Raw genomic sequence first — 17,125 nt, 5'->3', positions numbered from 1 at the left:
ATGTATATTTAATGTATATATTAAATATTTGTAAATTAAATACATATATATTACATGAATGTGTAACACAACATGAAAGAGTAAGGAGGTGTGGACCCGCATCTGCCATGTGGGATATATGCTGATTTCACAGAAGTGGGAAAAGCTAAGAACCCATCAAAATAACTCAGCAGTGGTTGATAAGGAATGTTGCACAGTCTAATGGCAGAAGAGTCCAGACATTGTCCCTGCACATGAACAATGATTCCTCCACCTCGCAATGACCTATAGACAGTTCACACAGCATATGCTCCAGATGTTCTTCTGGAACCTCCTGGGCACACAGGATTTATTTTCAAGGCTCTGCCACTATGAATAATGCATCAGTCTCTCTTATTTTTACCTCTTGGCCTCATGTTGGGGTCTTCTCAGGCTGTGTCAAGCTTGAAATAGCAGAATACTGAGGACAAACAGGATCAAACTGGCCACGCTCATTCGGATGAGATCCTCCACTGTGTAGTCTTGGGGATGTGAGACTAGGAAATATGGACAGAAAGGTCACAGAGGTCAGGACAGAGCAAAGTCGCCCCAGGATCCCTGGATGTCCACCCAGGCTCCTGCATCACCTTGAACAGGACATGACCTTCTGCACCTTCCCCATAACTGAGAATTTCTTCTACTCACCGCTCTTGGAGTCTTATTTGTTTTGTGATGGGCTGATGGTGTCAGCTGCTTCCGGGAATCATGAAAAATTTGGGATGGATGAGAAGTTGATGTGACTGAAGCCTTTTCCCTGGTCTCTGTGTTCTTATAATTCCCTGTTTCTCATGACATAACTGTTATGCAGTCCCTTCATGAACACTTTCTCTGCTGTGGAAGGATTCCCTCTGTTCTTGTTGGATTCTTTCAGTCTCCCTTTGTTTTTGAATTTAGAGCCCGCTTCCGAGTCACTTTGGAATAGAGTTTGAATGTACCCCAAGACTTCAGGACTGTCGAAATAAAGCGGTCTCCTAACACAGAAATAATTGAATTCTTGTATGCTCTCTGTTCATTCTGGGATATGAACCATGTAAGCTAACTTTTCCAGATACAAGAGCTTCTAATTATTCTTTCACTTTGTATTCTATGTAGGAATATTGATAAGAAACAAGCAAAAAAGGTAAATGATAAAAGAAAATATTTATAAGGACACAAGGACAAATTACACATATCTATAGATGTACAACAGTCTCTAAAAATTGGACAAAATCAATACCAAGGAATACCATGTAACCCTGAGGGTGAGGAAAGAGATACTAAACATGAGTTCTTATGAGAGAAGTTTAAGAGAATGACCAGATCTGGCTGAGAACCTGCTGCTCATGGAAACTGGGCAGAGATCTTACCTTTCTTCTTTCCTCTCATGCAATGACAGTGGTTCCTGGTGGGGACAGAACATGCTGAGGATGGACAGAAGTTCCTAGAGGAGAATTTATGGACCTTCCTCCACAGAAATTCACTGGCAGAGAACTTCAGAACTAGTTGAACGTTTTGAAATCCAGGATAGGATTTTACTTTTGAGAGATGAGAGAATAATGTTTCAGATATGGATAGAATTTTATAAATGTCTCAGCCGAGGAGGCTGAGAGAACTCAACTTCAGGTTATAAGTTCTATTGAATCCCCCAGCTTCCTCGACCTGAAAATGAGGGGCTATCTTTACTCTCCTCTTTCAAAGGTGCCATGATGACTCTTATTGAGCCCTAGAAATCAGCACACGAACAGAGATGGAGTCTACTCTTTTCCCCCACCTCAGCTGAGGGTCTTCCCCTTCATACATTTCCTCTCATGCTGACCACTTAGATCCCCTCCTGATGCCAGCAAAGAGCCTGGATGGGCTGAGAGGGAGGGTGCGGCCTACATTCCTGAGGAAGGAGGAAACAGTATCAAAGAGAGGGAGACTGTCAGCCCACATGCCCCAGGTGTAGACTGTGAGGGCTGAGGTCCCCTAAAACCACACTTCATTCCCTTTTGCCTGTGAGGAGGAGTCCATAGTGGGGAGAGAAGCAGAATCCTCCCTTTTCTCTGTCACCCCAAGAAGCAGGGGTCATTCCACTCTGACTTGCCATTCCAGCTGGTGTGATGTGGATACCAATATAGCCCTGCAGTGTGTGCACTTGTGGGTTCAATGGAGAAACTGGTATTATTTCTGGAGTCCTGTGGGGCCTCTGTATCCCAGAGTTTAGAACCCCTCTCTTTATACAGATGGTAGACATTATCTTTCAGAAACCCCTGATACCAGCCAATAACAGGGCTTCCTGTGGTGACCACAGGGCCTGAGTCAGCCAGGTGGAGAGCTTGTGTGGGGCTTCTGGAAAGGAATCAGACTTGAAGTTTCAGGGGAACCCTTCTCCCCCCAGCTTCCCCAGTTGTCAGTCTAAGGGCCCTCTGAGACTGACAACCATGAGCGCAGACCCTTGGATCTCCCCCAAGCTACCTGGGGGGGGGTTATTGGGCTGAACCTGGAGGACTGATGGAGGATTTGCCCACATGGGCCTGGTGTCATGGGCCCCAAAACAGCCATGGCAGAGAGTTCCTTAAGACAGCATGCCCCCTAACACACACATAGAAGCTACAGGCCTAGTCTGGGCCCCTGAGGGCTGGGGTCATATGTGATACTTAGCACATCTGTTGTCCTCCAGAAGTTCTGCCCTCACTGAGCATCCTGAGTCCTGGGATCTCAGAAGCTAGGACCTGGGAGGGGAGGGGACCTATCCCTCCTCTTTTCCCCAAAACTCACAAGGCTGAGAAGGACAGTGAGGGTTGGGGTCCTGCCACTTCCTCTCATGGTCCTCAGATACGCATATATGTAACTTATAGAATCCACATAGGCTGGAAGGACAGACAGATGCAAGGTGTGTGACAAAGTCTAGGCTCCATGAGACACATCACAGGGTCCTCATCTGTGGTCTCACAGGAAGGGGAACAGTCCCTGTCAGGGCTTCGCTCTGCTCTCCCTGAGATGAGACTCAGAAGACAGCATGTTCTGGGGACTTTTCAGACCAGATCTGAGACTCATCAAATCCCACACACTCTGCCTCCACTTCATGCCAAACCCAAATACAGAGATGACACTCGTCCCAGAGAATGAGGCTTGAAGAGGGCAGGAGAGGAGCCAGCACAATTTCTGTTCCAAATCTGACTCTGCCTTTTATAGAACCTGTGGGATCTGAGGTAAGTCACTTCTCTTCAATGAGATTCCATAAATGCAAATTGTTAACTATAGGCACATAGTTGTACAGCAGAACTCTAGAATTTATTAGTCTCACATAACTGAAACTCTTGTCTAGAAGGGGAATTTCTAGGTCATATGGCAATTCTGGGTTTAACTCTTTTAGGAACTTTCAAATTGCTTTCCACTCTGGCTGAACTATTCCGCATTCCCCACAACAGCATACGTAGGTTCAGATTTTGCCACATCCTTTTCGACATTTACTATGTTTTTTCAAATCATGGCCTGTCTAGCAGGCATGAAGTCTTATCTCATTGTGGTTTTATTTGCATTTCCCTAAAGACTAATGAGTGGGCTGTCTTTCTTGTTTTCTGTTCATTTGTATTTCTTTTTTTGTAGAAATGTATAACCAACTCCTTTGAGTAGTTCTTAATTGGCTTGTTCTTTGCTGTTGAGTAAAGGTATTCTTTATATGTTGTGGATACTAGATGCTTAATAGATATATGATTTGCAATTATTTTTTCCAAATTCTTGAGTTGTCTTTCATACTCTTGATCAGGTTTTTAAACACATGTACATTGTAAATTTTCAAGAAGTTCAATTCACATAGTTTTCTTTTCTTTTGCTGCTTGCCCTTTCAGTGTCATATCTAAAAATCTATTGTCAAGACCAAGTTTATGAAGATTTATTCTATGTTATTCTCTAAGAGTTTATAATTTTAGCTCTTATATTGAGAGCTATTGTGATCAGGATTGAATTGATCCTGTAAATTCCCTTGGAGAGTGTTGGCATCTTGACAGTGTTAAATCTTGCAAGCCGTGATCCTTGAATGTCTCTCTGTTGTTGTAGGTCTTAAAATTTTCTTCGCCAGATTTAAAAAGAAAAGTAGTGTATAAGTATTGCACCACCTGTAATAAATTCATTCCTCTTTATATTTTCCCTTGGATACTGTTATGAGTTTAATTATGTCACCTAAAATGATAGGCTGAAGTCCTCAGCCCCCGTACATATGACTTTTTTGGATATAGGGTCTTTGCAGATGTAATCAAGTTAAGAGATGCTCATACTGAATTATGGTGATTCCTCATTCAATATTTCAGATGTCCTTTTAAGAAGAAGAGAAGAGACACATAGGAAGGAATGCCATGTGAAGACAGAGACACACAAGGAGATGTCAGGCATGTGAAGATGGAGGTGGAGACTGGAGTTATGCTACCCAAACCTAGGAGAGCCTGGGCCCAACAGAAGCTAAGAAGAAGCGGGGAAGGATATTTCCTTCAAACCAATGAAATGAGCATGGCTTTCCTGTACATTAATTGTAGATTTTTAGTATCCAGAATTGTAAGAGAATAAATTTCTGTTGTTTTAATCTACGTGGTTTGTGGTAGTTTGTCATGACAGCCCCAGGAAACTAATACAAGGTAGAAATGTGTAGTATTTTCAAGGCTGGGCTCTAGCCTCTAGAATTATGGCTTATTCTTGGATCTTCCACTTTTTGGTTCTGAAACTCTGAGCTGCTGCATGTTCTCTGAACTTTAACTTCCTCAATTTGAGAATGTGGATGATATTAGTAACATCCTTCTAATATTTACGAGAAGTTCAAATTATTTATTGCATTTAAAAGTTTTCATAAGTACATGTCTCCTTGTTATCTGAAGGGTAGCAAACATTATTATAGAGATATTTCTATGGGGACACTGTGATACTCAGCAGCTCTGTGACCCAGGTCTAGTCCATACAGCACCATATGGGGACTGGGTACAGATGGGCTCCACTTGGAGACAAAGGCCTGTGTTTGGACTAAGGACAAAAGCAGAGAGTAAGAGAGTGGGCTTTGAAGGCCCCTGACCTGTCACCATCACCCAAGGGACTCCTTCCGTTGGGAACATTTGCAATGCCTGCTGTCGTTGTGCATGTTCAGTGATTGGAGACTGCTATGTTTTTCTGGTATCTCAATGTGCCCAGTCATCCTGGAACTCAGAGCATCCCTCATTTCCAGGTATAGAGGGTCACATGCTCATTGCTGTGAGAACAAGTCTGGCAAACTTGGCCTCTAGGTGCAGGGCGAGCCCTGGAGGGATTGGGAGTCTCTTTTCAAGGGGTCTAACTTTGCTCTCTTTTCCAGAAGGAAGCTCTATAAGTGAAGGAACTACTGTTTTGGGGGTATCTTTATTGCAGAGCCTGTCATTGGAGCTTTTCCTTCTGTTGGAACCTCTCTACTACTCAAACATTATCTCCCCTTTTGATGCCGCCACCAAAGCTTAGGGATACTGGGTCTGTTCTTCAAGTTCAAGCTTCCAGCAACTTTCTATCTGTGAATGGAATCCATATCACCATGACTCAGGGTTTGGCACCCCCTGAACATAGCTTCCTTCCTTGAAATTATAGAGACTTTCGGAGAAACACAGACCAGAACTATGAAGCTGCGGGGTGGGGGAACTTCCAGATACTAAGCACAATGCTTGGGTAGGACCAAGTTAGGAGGAGTGATCAGGAATGCACAGGAACTAGGAAACAAAACTACAAGTAAGATGGTGGTTGCTCTAATCCGGTGTGTTTTAGATAAATTACTTCATGAGCCTGAGATCATCCTTACAAAGGAGAAGATGACCCCAAGCTAATAATTATGTGGTGACTACTCGGTGATGTAATGTGTGCAGCACCCAGCCAAAGTCCTGGCACCCAGGAGGCAATCAGAAAATGCTGGTCTGTAACACAGTGTGCTGTAATCGAGTCACCCACTGCTTTATGGGGACCTGGCTTCATGGGTGGTGACCTGCACAACCAGACAGGGCTCCAAACTGGGTTAATGTTCTGCTGTCAGCATCTTGACATATGAACATGGGGCCTTGCATTTTCATTTTACACAGTGCCCCATCAGTTATGTAGTTAATTCCACTTGTACGGTTTTGCTTTCTATTTGATTGCCTCATTTTGGTTCATCAACTTTTGGCTATGTCTCAGATGCGTGGATTGGAAAATGAGGAATCCTGGACAAGGAAAGTAAGAGAGGGACTGAATTTACAGAAATTAAAAGAGAAGTCAGCAGGGGTGGATGCTGGCTTGATTTATTGAATATTGGAGTGTGTGTGTGTTTGTGTGTCCATGTGTATGAAATAAGTGATTTTTTCTGTTTTCGTTTACACTCATACACCCATTCAGTGAAATTTTATCTACAAATGTCAACTATATTTCACACAATGTGCTAAGTATGAAAATTAAAATATGTGCTTAACTGACAAGGATCCTTTTCTCTGATCCATACTTGTCTTGGGGATGTGATGGACATCAAATAACTAATCACAAACTGTATGTAATTATACACTATGACGTGTATTATGCGGAATAAGTTCTTGATGGTTGGAGATTAGATAATAGAGGATCCTAACTAACAGGTAGTCATCCTGCAACCTGTGTCCTGGTTGTGTTGGGTCCTTCTGGGGAAGCGGTGATCCAAGGCATGAGCAGAGGTTAGCCCAGACATGGTGGTGGCATCCTCTCCCAGAAAGACCTGAACTGTTCTCAGAATTGAGAGCAGTCCGGAGAAGCCTGGGCCTTGTCACACAAGATCTTGAGCACTATGCAAGTATTTTGGATTTTATCTTTAAGGCAATGGGAAGATTTCAAGAAACAGACGTTATGAACAGGTTTCTGTGTTAGAATGACTACCACCATGTAGAAATGTAATGCAGGAAGTCTCTATTGATAATAAAACTCCAACATTACTCTGGTCCTTGGATGGTGTGTTGATCAGTATTTTAAGTCATTTATGTGGTTTCCCTTGAGCAAAATTATAACACAAAATATATTTAAAGTTGAATGGAATGAAACAGGATGGCTTCTTGTTCCCTCAGCTTGGAAAGGAGCCAGCTAGGTGCAGACTGGCTGAGGGAGCAGCCCAAGGAAGGCAGAGAATTGTTAAATAGCTCAGTTTGCGTGTGTGTTTGTGGATGTATGTGGTTAACTATGATGAGTTTGGTTAAGGAGGAAAGTTGTGTTTGCTGAGGCTGCTGAGTTTGGTTCAGGCCTGATCACTGTCAATCTTGAACATCAGGTGGTTCAATTTGAATCTTTCTTGAAGATGGAATCTGTTGGAAGGGTTTTGAGCAGGGCAGGATCAGACCAGACAGGGTTATTAGAAGAGTCCTTTGGAGGCAGAGAGGGGAATGAACTGGAGAAAGGAGTGGGGGCCTGGATTGCAGGACCAGGAAGGAGGCTGATGTGATGACACAGATGAGATGTCCTGAGTCTTGCAATAGATAAGGGATATTGTTAGGAAGGACACAAGGGGTGTGGTGGTGTGAATTTGATGATTGGATGTGAAGTGCAAGAGAGTGAGGAACTGAGGGCTGTTCCACTCTCTGCCTTGGTACCTGGAGCAGCTAGTGGGGCCCTCACAGGCAGGATGACCCTGGGGGAGAAGGAGGCGTGGGGAGATGCTTAGAATACTGACTACCATTACTCAGAAGAAAGCATGGCCCTCCCTCCTGAGCCAGGATTGTGGATTTTTTACCCATAAACACTTCCCTTGACTGACTTTCTTGTTTCTATGAGTTTCTATCTTTTTATTTATTGCCTTCCTTCAAAACCTCTGAGTCATTTCTGCCTCCTCAGTGCCACTTCCTCTCCTGGGCAGAACTCTCCATCTCATAATGTGAGTTCTTTCCCCAAGAACTGGGCGAGAGCATGGGTTGGAGGCCAAAAATACTTTAAAAAGTTAACAGACTCAGGGGTGTACAAGAAAATTTATACCATTGATCTCCCAGCAAAAGGAGATGATATTAACAAAGAAAAAATATTTGAAGAAATATGTAGTTGACCATTTCAGAGATTTGTTGAAAGTCAGAAAAATATACGTTTGAGATGTTCAGCAAAAGAAAATAGGATAAGCTTTAAAAACCATGCCAACACACATTGTAACCATAATCAAATTTTTGAAAACCAAAGGAAAAAAAGGTTGAAAGCATCCATAGAAACATGCCATGAAACGCTCAGAGGAAAAATGACTTGAACGATTACAGATTTCACATCAGAAACCATCAAGGTCTGAAGATATTAAAATTATGAGAGACAAGAAGAGACAACCAGGAATTTTTCTGGATGTATTCTTCAGGAATGGAAGTAAGATAAAGTGATTCTGAGGGGAAGGAAGATTGAGAGAATTTGTTGCCAGTAGATCTGCTCTAAAAGATATAAGGTAAGTTCTTCAGGCAGAAAGAAAATTATTCTCAAGGGAAATTTGAAAATTCAAGCATAAATGAAGAGCAAAAGACGATAAATATCCAAGTAAATGTAACAGCATATTTTTCTCCTCTTAAGATCTTTAAAACGTGTTTGACTGTTGAAAGCAAAACTGATAACATTGTCTGGTAGAGTTTTAATGTGTGAAGATGAAACACAGAATAACTACAGCACAAAGCGGTGAGGGTGGAAGGACCTATACATGTAAAGACTCCTAGATTTCTCTTGAAAAGGTAAAATGTTAACACTCTGTGGACTCTGTGAAATTAGACGTGAAATTATAATACCTGCAACAGCCACTGAAGAAACAACATGCAAAGAGTTTCAGTTAGACAACCGATAGATAAATTAAAATGGAATACTAAAAAGTATTCCAAAAAGCCAAAAGAGGCAGGAAAGGGAAAACTGAAGAACAAACAATAGAGGGAACAAGCAGAAAAGAAACAATACAATGGTAAACCCAAAAAAGAACCTTCAATAATTACATTAAATATAAACGGTGCAAGTGCAATTAAATGGCAGAGATTGTAGGGTTGGAATAACAACAAGTATGACCAACTCTATTCAGTCTGCCAGAGGTTCACTTTAATACAACGATGTACATGGTTTAAAAGTGAAGGGATAAATATATTATGCAAACATTAATTAAAAGAGCTTAAGTGGCTGCCTAAGTTTCCCATTGCTGCTGTAACAAGTTATCACAAACTTAGTGGATTTAAACAACACAAATTTATCATCTTACTGTTCTTGAGGATGAATCAAAAAAATCAGTCACTGGGCAAAGTTGGGGTATCAGCAGGGGTGGTTGATTTTGGGGGATCTGCCATGAGAATCAGTTTCCTGGCCTTTTCCATCTTGCAGAGACTGCCTGTAGTGCTTGGCTCCTGAGCCCTTCCTTCCATCACTGCAACCTCTTGACTCTGTCATCGCATTTCCTACTGCTGACTCTGATCCTCTTGTCTCGCTCTTACTGGCTCATTATTGTCAGGTGGAGGCTACAGTCCAGGTCCCCCATGTGGCTCCCTTGACACCCGCTCTGTCACTCCTGGGGTCCTAACAGTCTTAGCCCATCTGCTGTCTTTTCTCCACTGTTTGGAGTGTTCTCATGTTCCTTGTATATACGAGGTCCAGGAGTTTTATTGTGCCTTATGGGTAGTTAGGGAGACATACTGCTACTTCCTCCTGGTCCAAAACTGGATGTCTGAAATGCTGCTGATTTTTTTTATATATTGATGATGTATCCAGTGACATTGGATCAATCCTCTTCAAATTAATTAATGGATGTTCATATTATTTTGGATTTTCCATGTACGAAATTTTGTAATCCATGAGTAATATGCTTTAATTCCATCTGTTCAGTGGATATCATGGTTTTTCTTTGCTTTATTTATTTGGTTGATTCTTACAGTTGTGCTGAATAGAAGAGGCCATAGTGAATATTCTTGTCTCATTCTCAATCGCAAGTGGAAAGATTTCAAGATTTTACCTGCAAAAATTATTCCTATTGTAGATTTTTAAAGATGTTTCAATAAATGATAGGAAATTCCCTTTTGCTGACGAGGAGGTTTTTTCCATTATAAATGGTGAGGTATTTTATCAGAAGTTTTGAATCTGATGCTATTATCATTTTTATATTAATCATTTTATGTTTGAAATGTATTGATTGATTTGTTTTTTTTTAAAAAAAATTGGCACCTGAGCTAACATCTGTTGTCAATCTTTTTTTTTTTTTCCTTCTTCTTCTTCCCAAAGCTGCCCAGTATATAGTTGTTTATTCTAATTGTGAATGCCTCTGGTTGTGCTAAATGATTTGAATATGAAACGAATCATGAATTTCTGAAAAAAACATACCAGCATGGTCATGATATATCGTCCATTTTATATATCACTTAGTGTTGTTTGAGAATATTTTGTTTAGGAATCTACAGCTAAGATGCTGTGAGAGAGCCTCCGGGGATTTTCCCATTTTGCAGTTTCCTTGTCAGGTTTTCATATCAGCTTTTTTTCTCACCTGATAAAATGTGTTGTGATAAATATTGCTTCCTTCACTATTTTTGAAAGAAGTTTAAGTTTGTTATGTGTATATATGTATGTGTGTCCATGTGTGTTTGTGTGTGTATCCAGGTGTGTGTATGTGTGTATTTCATAAGTGCATAAGTGTTCAGAAGCATTCACCAGTGAAGCTTTCCAGACTCAGAGTTCACTTTTTGGGAAAATTTTAATTAGAGATTCAACATATTTAATATATAAGATAATTCGGATTTTCTACTTACTTTTATGTCCATCATTTTGGTAAATTGTATTTTTGAGCATTTTGTCCATTTCTTCTGCATTTTCTAATACATTGACATAAAATTGATCATAATTATCTGTTATCTACTGAACGTCTGTAGGATCTGTAATGCTATCCTGATGATGTAATGTGTGTCTTCTCTCTTTTGTCCTTGAGTGCTGTGACTAGGATTTATAAGTGTGATTAATGTTTTCAAAGATGAGGTTTCTTGGCTTTATTGATTTTTCTCTATTTTTTAATTTTCCCTCTTTAGTAGCTAATGCTGTCTCTATTATTTCCCTCTTTCTACCTTCATTGGGAATAATTTGCTATTCTTTTTCTAAAGTCTTGGTGTGATAGCTTAGTTCATTGATTTTTTAATCCTTTTCTAATATTCATCTGTGATTCTTAATTTTCCCATTTTGTAGGTTTAATGTGAAATATTTACATAATCATTCAATTTAAAACAGGGTCTCATTTCTGTTTTGGATTTCTCGTTTCTCTCATGGATTACTGAGAAGTCTGCTGCTTTGTTCCCCAAATGCAAGGATATCAGTTATCATGACAGCAGAATCAGGTGAGTCCCAAAGAGTCCCAGAAGCTCCTGGTGGTCCATGTTAGGAGCCCAGGCTGGCAGGGGGTCATTAGCTGAGTGTCCACTGGGGACAGATCTTGTGCCTTCTGGGGTCTCTGCAGTCTGCCTCCCTGGAATGTGGGGTCCAGGTCCTTCATGGGCTAGTGGATGGCCAGAGCAGCGTACAGACTGGGCTCTGCTGGGGCCTTCTCTGACTGGGAGGAAAGGGGTGTCATCTCTTGTCTGAGGGTCAAGTGGTTCAGTTGGACGTAGGTCACATCCTGGGGGGCTTCAGATGCAGCAGCCTGGAGCAGGGGGAGAGGAGGGTATAGGTATGTGGCTGGTGTGGGGGAAGCCTGGGGTCCAGGAAAGGATGGGACCCACCTGTCTGTCCCTCTGTCTGTCGTCTTCGTCATGTCTATCTTTCATGTCCAGTGACTTCCCTGATAGGGGGAAAGGAGAGATGGCCACTCCCCACCTTGATCTTGAGTGGCTCACTTGGACATCCATCACTCCCTGGGCATCTTCATCCTTGGGATCCTGCTGGAGGGAGAGAGTGGGCTAGAAACACTGTCTCCTAGATCTCTCAACTGACGTCCTTCAATCAATTGTCTACACTGCTGCCAGAGTGAGATCACTTTCCTGATGGAATCTTCAGGGACTTCCTAAGCTTTGCACATCTGGATGCTTCCTATAGCATCCAGATGTCCTGATTCTTATCCTAACATGCTATTTCTCACTTATTTGGCTCCAGTCACGCAGGCCATCTTCCTGAAAAAGCATGTTGCTGTATCAGGACCCTTGAACCTGCTGTTCCTTCTACCCCTCCAAGCATTCTATCCCCTTTCCTTACTTATTTTCCTTAACATCATTGTGCACTCTAGGACCATGCCCACATATTTTCATGTCGTCTCTCACCCACGAGGTGAGCTCAAGGATTGTGGAGAAAGTTTTTCTCACTGTTGTAGATGCAGCACCTGAATGGAGCCAGGTAAACAGTGAGCTCCCTGTGCACACGGTTGGGTGAATGAAAGAAGGGGAGCCTAGGGGACTTGTGGGTGACTCACTAATTCATGCATCCTCTTGGGACCTGGGGGTGAGTCCAACAACCAGAAGGCCAGACAGAGGATGAGGAATCAAGAAAGGAGACCATGTAGGAGGGGTCACGAGGTCATAGAAACCAGGAGGAGTGAAGTCACAGCAGGACAACCCAGGTGCCCGAGAGGAGAGGTCAGTGTGGGACGCTGCTGAGAGCCGGGTGATGTGAGGACAGCAAGGTGTCCCATGGATTAAGTTTGGCAACAGGAAGCTACCTGGTGGCCTGGACAGGGCAGGGGTCTCACCTGATGGTGAAGCTCCACTCCCTCCTCAGGCTGTGTGTCCTTCACGGCAGAATCTGCTGGGGCAGAACAAGGGGTGTGTCTCTTGTCAGGATTCCCTGAGGTCTCTCAGGGCTGCAGGCCCCTCTGCTCCCAGATGGGCCACTGAGGTCCAGGGGTGTGGAGATGGCCCGAGTCACTCAGAATTCAGTCTTTCTCACCCCGAATCCCCAGACCCTCCCAGCCTATCTCCCCATGGCCCACTGAAATCTCTGTCCCCACCCCCAGGGAGATCCCTCCTCTTCCTCTCACAGAGGGCCTCTTCCTGGGCATCAGCAGCTGGGCTGGAGCTGGGGGAGGAGACGGGAGTGTTAGGGGCAGAGAGGGGGCTGAGGGCGGGGTGGGAGTCTGCGGTCTTCAGGGCAGGAATTACCTGATCTGCAGGCCTCTGTCCTTGGGATCTGGGTCTGCAGCCCCTGAAGGAAGCTGGAGATCAGCCTGTCTCTGGGCTGGGTCAAGACGGACAGAGTCTCAGCCCTGGGAGGTGATGACCACCCGCCCTCCACATGTGATTCAAGAGGAAAGAAGGAAACCTTGACACATACTTGTCTGTATGTTTCAATGTTTCATGAAATTGAAAAGGTGGAAGAGTATCTTAAATGTGTATGTGTGCTGTATCAAGTGTTTCTATAGTATTTTGTGATTTGAGATTCTAGAAAAGTCTTTTTCTAGGCTGACTTTCCCGTCTATTTGGTTTCCCTCTGGCTAGTGCCCTAAGCCCACCTGCTCCTTTGACCCAGGTCACCCTGTTCCCTACTCACCTGATGTCCTGAGTTTGCCCTGACGCTGGCGTTGAAGGAGGAGGAAGAGGAGGAGGGAGAGTAGCAGCAGGATGAAGGCCACGGAGATCCCGATCACAGCCTTCAGGTACCACTTGAGATCTTGGGCACCAGTGATGTCAAGAATGAGTGACTGATGCTATTTAATTGAGTGCCTACTGTGTGCCAGGCGTGTGCTGGGGTTTGTGCATTCATCTCCTCTAACTCCCAACAATCAACCACAACATAGGGCTTCCACTCCCACCCACTCATTTCACAGATGAGGAAACTGTGGCACCAAGAGGTAAATCAAACATCTTGGAAAACCCAGCCTGAAGTGGCAGAGCTAGGACCAGAATTCAAAGGTGCTGATTCCAGACCTTGTACTTTCCATTCCATCTGAGCACCCTGAGGTGAAGGGAAAGGGCCTGAATGCCCCAGACCCTTGTCCTGCCCCTCTCCTACCCATACAATTTCACTGCACACCTGACTCCACTGGGAAAAGTAAATCCTCAGGGCCTCCTGTGGATCAGGATGGAGGTGAGGGGGGCTTCTTCTCCCCACTTCAGCCAGGATGCCCCTCCCCCAGGCTGGACCCCAACATCTCCCTCTGCCGTGACTGCCCCACTCACCATCCACCCAGCCTAACAGCCCTGGAGCCCGGTGGATCCCCCATCTCTGCCTGACTCCCAGCCCCCTGCAGACAAGCTGTGCTGAGAGAGGAACTAGGAGTCAGGTCAGCTGAGTCTCAAGACAAGCCTGGAGAAACTGTGAACTCTCTGGACAGAGGCCCCTGTGACTCACCAGATGTTAAGTTGAGCCCTGTGACTGGGGGGTTTTGGTCCCCAGAGGGTCCTGTGAGAAAGGACAAGAGGACATGAGGGTGTGCAGGTTCTCCAGAGACCCTGTCTCTGTCCACACTCTTCTCTTGCATCTGCCCTGTGGTCCCCGGGTCTCTCCCTCTGCCCACCTGGAGGATTCTGGTGATGAGGATGTGGGAACGGGCTGGCATGAGAGAGCCTTCTTTCCCTACTACACTCTGAAGGGCAGATCCCTCTCTGGGCGCCCCTTCCTCAGAGCCCCCTCACTCCCATCCCAGTCCAAAGCTTTCTGGGGACAGGGCCTTGAGCTGAGTGACTCAGAAAGGACAAGGTCAGGGCCCCTCACCTGAGACCACGAGTTCCAGGGGATCACTGGGGTGTGACAACAGGTGGCCAGCAGTGCTGTATGAGCTATAACACCTGTAGGTCCCCCTGTGGGCTGAGGTCACAGGACTCATGGAGAATCGGGCCTGGTACTGCTGAGCTTGGTACTTTGATCTAAGACGCAGTGGGGGATCCATTGCCCCCTCCTTGGACAGAAGGAAAGTGTCCCTCGGGCTCCATGTCTGACACAGCAGGGTCACGTTCTCTCCTGAGGCCACTGTGGGGCCTGGTTGCATCGAGAGGGATGGTTTGTCAAGCAGTTCTCCTAGAGAGATTAAGTGTCGGTGAAGGGCTGCACTTTGTTATGAACTAAGTCCCCAGGCCTTCCTTTGAGGACTCTCATCATCTCTGTCTGTTTTTTTTCTTAGTCTTTCCCTACCCATCCCATCTCTCTGTCTCCATCACTCTCTGGGAACCCCACATCCTTCTTTCCAGCATCACCAACTGGAGCTTTCCCCCTGGAAGAGTCTGTGCAGAGTCTGGGTCCCTGATGGAATCCACTGGCTCCTCACCTGCCACCAGGATGTCCAGGGGGTCGCTGGCGGCTGACCACTTGGAGGAGAGCTTGTGTCCACCATAGCATCTGTACTGGCCCCCATGGGACCAGCTCACAGGGCCCAGGGGAAAACCAGCCTGAGAGCGTCCATTCTGGGACTGTTGGCTAAGGCGCTGGGGAAGGTCATGTCCCCCCTCCTTGGACAGAGCAAATCTGTCATAGCTGACATCAGAGAGACACTGGAGGGTCAAGTTCTGTCCAGAGGTCACGATAGGGCCCTGCTGGCTCAGGAGGGAGGGCTTCCCAGACACACCTGAGAGAAAAACCTCATGTAGATTGTCAGGGCTGATTCCTCCCATAAACCCCCTTTTCCATCCTGGACCTCAGGCCTCACTATCTCTCACCTTGTGTGTCTCTGCTCCAGGTGACACCCCTGCTGCCCTCACCCCACCCTCTCATCTGGGGCTATCCTTGGAGTATAGACCCCTGTCTGTTGCCTTAAAATATGGATTGGGCAAGGGTAGGACGTCCTCACCTGGAACCAGGAACTCCAGGGGGTCACTGGGGCGTGAGCACACCTGGGGTTTGTTCCTGTCACAGCCATAGCACCTGAATGTCCACCTGTGGCTTGGGGTGACAAAGCCCACAGGAAACAGAGCATGGGATTGCCCATTGGGCTTTGGCTGTGAGTCCAGGGTCCAGGAGGGTTTTTGTTCTCCTTCCTTAGTCAGAATGAACCTGTCAAATCCCAGCCATGAGCCACACTGTAGGGCCACTTTCGCTCCTGAGGTCACCACAGGGCTCGGCAGGGCTGAGAGGGTGGGTTTGCTGTAGATTCCTAGGAGAGGAGGAGGCAGCGTGTTAAATGGGGCTCACAACTCCCTCCTATCCCCCACAGCTGGTCTGAGATAGGGGACACATCCCTGAGACCAGACCCCCATCCTGAGGGTAGACCCTAGGGCTGGGACCCCTGAGCGTCCTCTTACCTGTCACCACCAGCTCCAGGTTATCACTATGCTCTGACCAGCCAGTGGGGCTGATATAGTAACAGACATATCTCCCTGCATATTGCTCTGCCATGTATGGGATGGAGAGCCTGACCTTTTCCTTCAGCTCTAGTGGTTGCTGTCTGTCCCAGAGCACTGAGACTCCCTCTCTATACAGTAGATACTCCCGGGCTTCCAAGGTCCCCTGACACCAGATGGTCACGGGCTTCCCCCTGGGTATCACAGAGCCTGGCTCAGCCCAGATGGTGGGTTTGTGGAGGGTCCCTGGAAGGAAGTCAGAAGCTGGGTCACAACACATTCCCCACGCCACCCCGAGTTCCCCAGTTCCCACAAGACCATCCCAGACAGTCCCCATCTCTCAGCCCAGAAGTGCTGTTCTCCCTCCCCAGCTCCTGGAAGTTGTCTCTTGTCTCCAGTGAGGACCTGGGATCTGGGACACCAGGGAACAGACTCACCTGCCTGCACTGGGGTCCTCAGTCCCACACTCAACCCTGGAAGAGAGTTCCCTGTGAGAGATTTGCCCCTGAAGCTGAGCAGAACACCTCCTCCCCATGAGCCTCCTGAGTCCTGAGGTCCCCTGACAGACCAGGTCCTGGCTGTGGGGTGGGTCCCTCTAAGACTGGGGCTTCCCTTCCTCCTCCTCAAATCTCACCAATGCAGAAGAGAGCTATGAGGGCAGAAGTCATGGCGTCTCCTCTGGGTTCCTCTGGTATGCTGGCAGAGGAGACCAGGGTACCCGGAAGGAAAGACAGATGCACGAGTTGTGAACACTCAGAGACTGGTCCTCCCAGTCATGGGGTTGTCATGTCAGCAGCCCCACAAGAAGAGGAAGTGCCCCTCCCAAGGCCTGGGGCTGATGTTGTACCAGGCTCTCTGGAGACATTTTAAATAGAAATGGTGTCTCCCCTGATCTACATTGTCCGCCTGATCTGGACTCATCTTACCAAGGGACAAGACTTCACAGCAGACACACCCAGTGTCTTCCTGAAATGCCCCTTCCAGGT

The 17,125-nt window shown here is 45.8% G+C and overlaps 1 protein-coding gene across 14 annotated transcripts; it reads right to left on the bottom strand.

Annotated features, from left to right (window-relative positions):
* Positions 1 to 8,993: 8,993 nt before the first annotated feature.
* On the bottom strand, positions 8,994 to 16,891 carry LOC103564379 (leukocyte immunoglobulin-like receptor subfamily B member 3). 14 transcript variants are annotated; one of them, XM_008540073.2, is made up of 13 exons: positions 16,774 to 16,891; positions 16,577 to 16,612; positions 16,101 to 16,385; positions 15,650 to 15,952; positions 15,131 to 15,427; positions 14,581 to 14,883; positions 14,218 to 14,268; positions 13,417 to 13,536; positions 13,029 to 13,104; positions 12,908 to 12,945; positions 12,620 to 12,672; positions 11,661 to 11,819; positions 8,994 to 11,581 (listed from the first exon to the last, which is right to left on the bottom strand). In XM_008540073.2, the coding sequence occupies exons 1-13, from the start codon at positions 16,805 to 16,807 to the stop codon at positions 11,438 to 11,440; spliced, it is 1,899 nt and encodes a 632-aa protein (XP_008538295.2). In that variant the 5' UTR covers positions 16,808 to 16,891; the 3' UTR covers positions 8,994 to 11,437. The 14 variants fall into 14 exon arrangements, 12 of the variants coding, with proteins under 12 accessions (XP_008538295.2, XP_070414606.1, XP_070414604.1 ...); XM_070558503.1 differs by having other exon boundaries at positions 10,630 to 11,581; positions 12,878 to 12,945; XM_008540072.2 differs by having other exon boundaries at positions 10,630 to 11,581; positions 11,661 to 11,816; positions 12,878 to 12,945.
* Positions 16,892 to 17,125: the final 234 nt, after the last annotated feature.

Source organism: Equus przewalskii, chromosome 9 (assembly GCF_037783145.1).
Source record: "Equus przewalskii isolate Varuska chromosome 9, EquPr2, whole genome shotgun sequence".
In the NCBI taxonomy this organism is placed as follows: Eukaryota; Metazoa; Chordata; class Mammalia; order Perissodactyla; family Equidae; genus Equus; species Equus przewalskii.
This window is presented reverse-complemented; position numbering and strand designations above follow the sequence as displayed.

Excerpts from the sequence above, each read along its gene's own strand:
- LOC103564379 (XM_070558503.1), bottom strand. The coding sequence starts at position 16,807 with ATGACTTCTGCCCTCATAGCTCTCTTCTGCATTG. Across the intron at positions 13,537-14,217 it reads AGGGCTCAACTTAACATCTG|ATCTCAAGTGGTACCTGAAG; the intron begins GTGAGTCACAGG and ends CTGGTGCCCAAG. Across the intron at positions 12,673-12,877 it reads GAGGAGGGATCTCCCTGGGG|ATTCTGCCGTGAAGGACACA; the intron begins GTGGGGACAGAG and ends CTGCCCCAGCAG.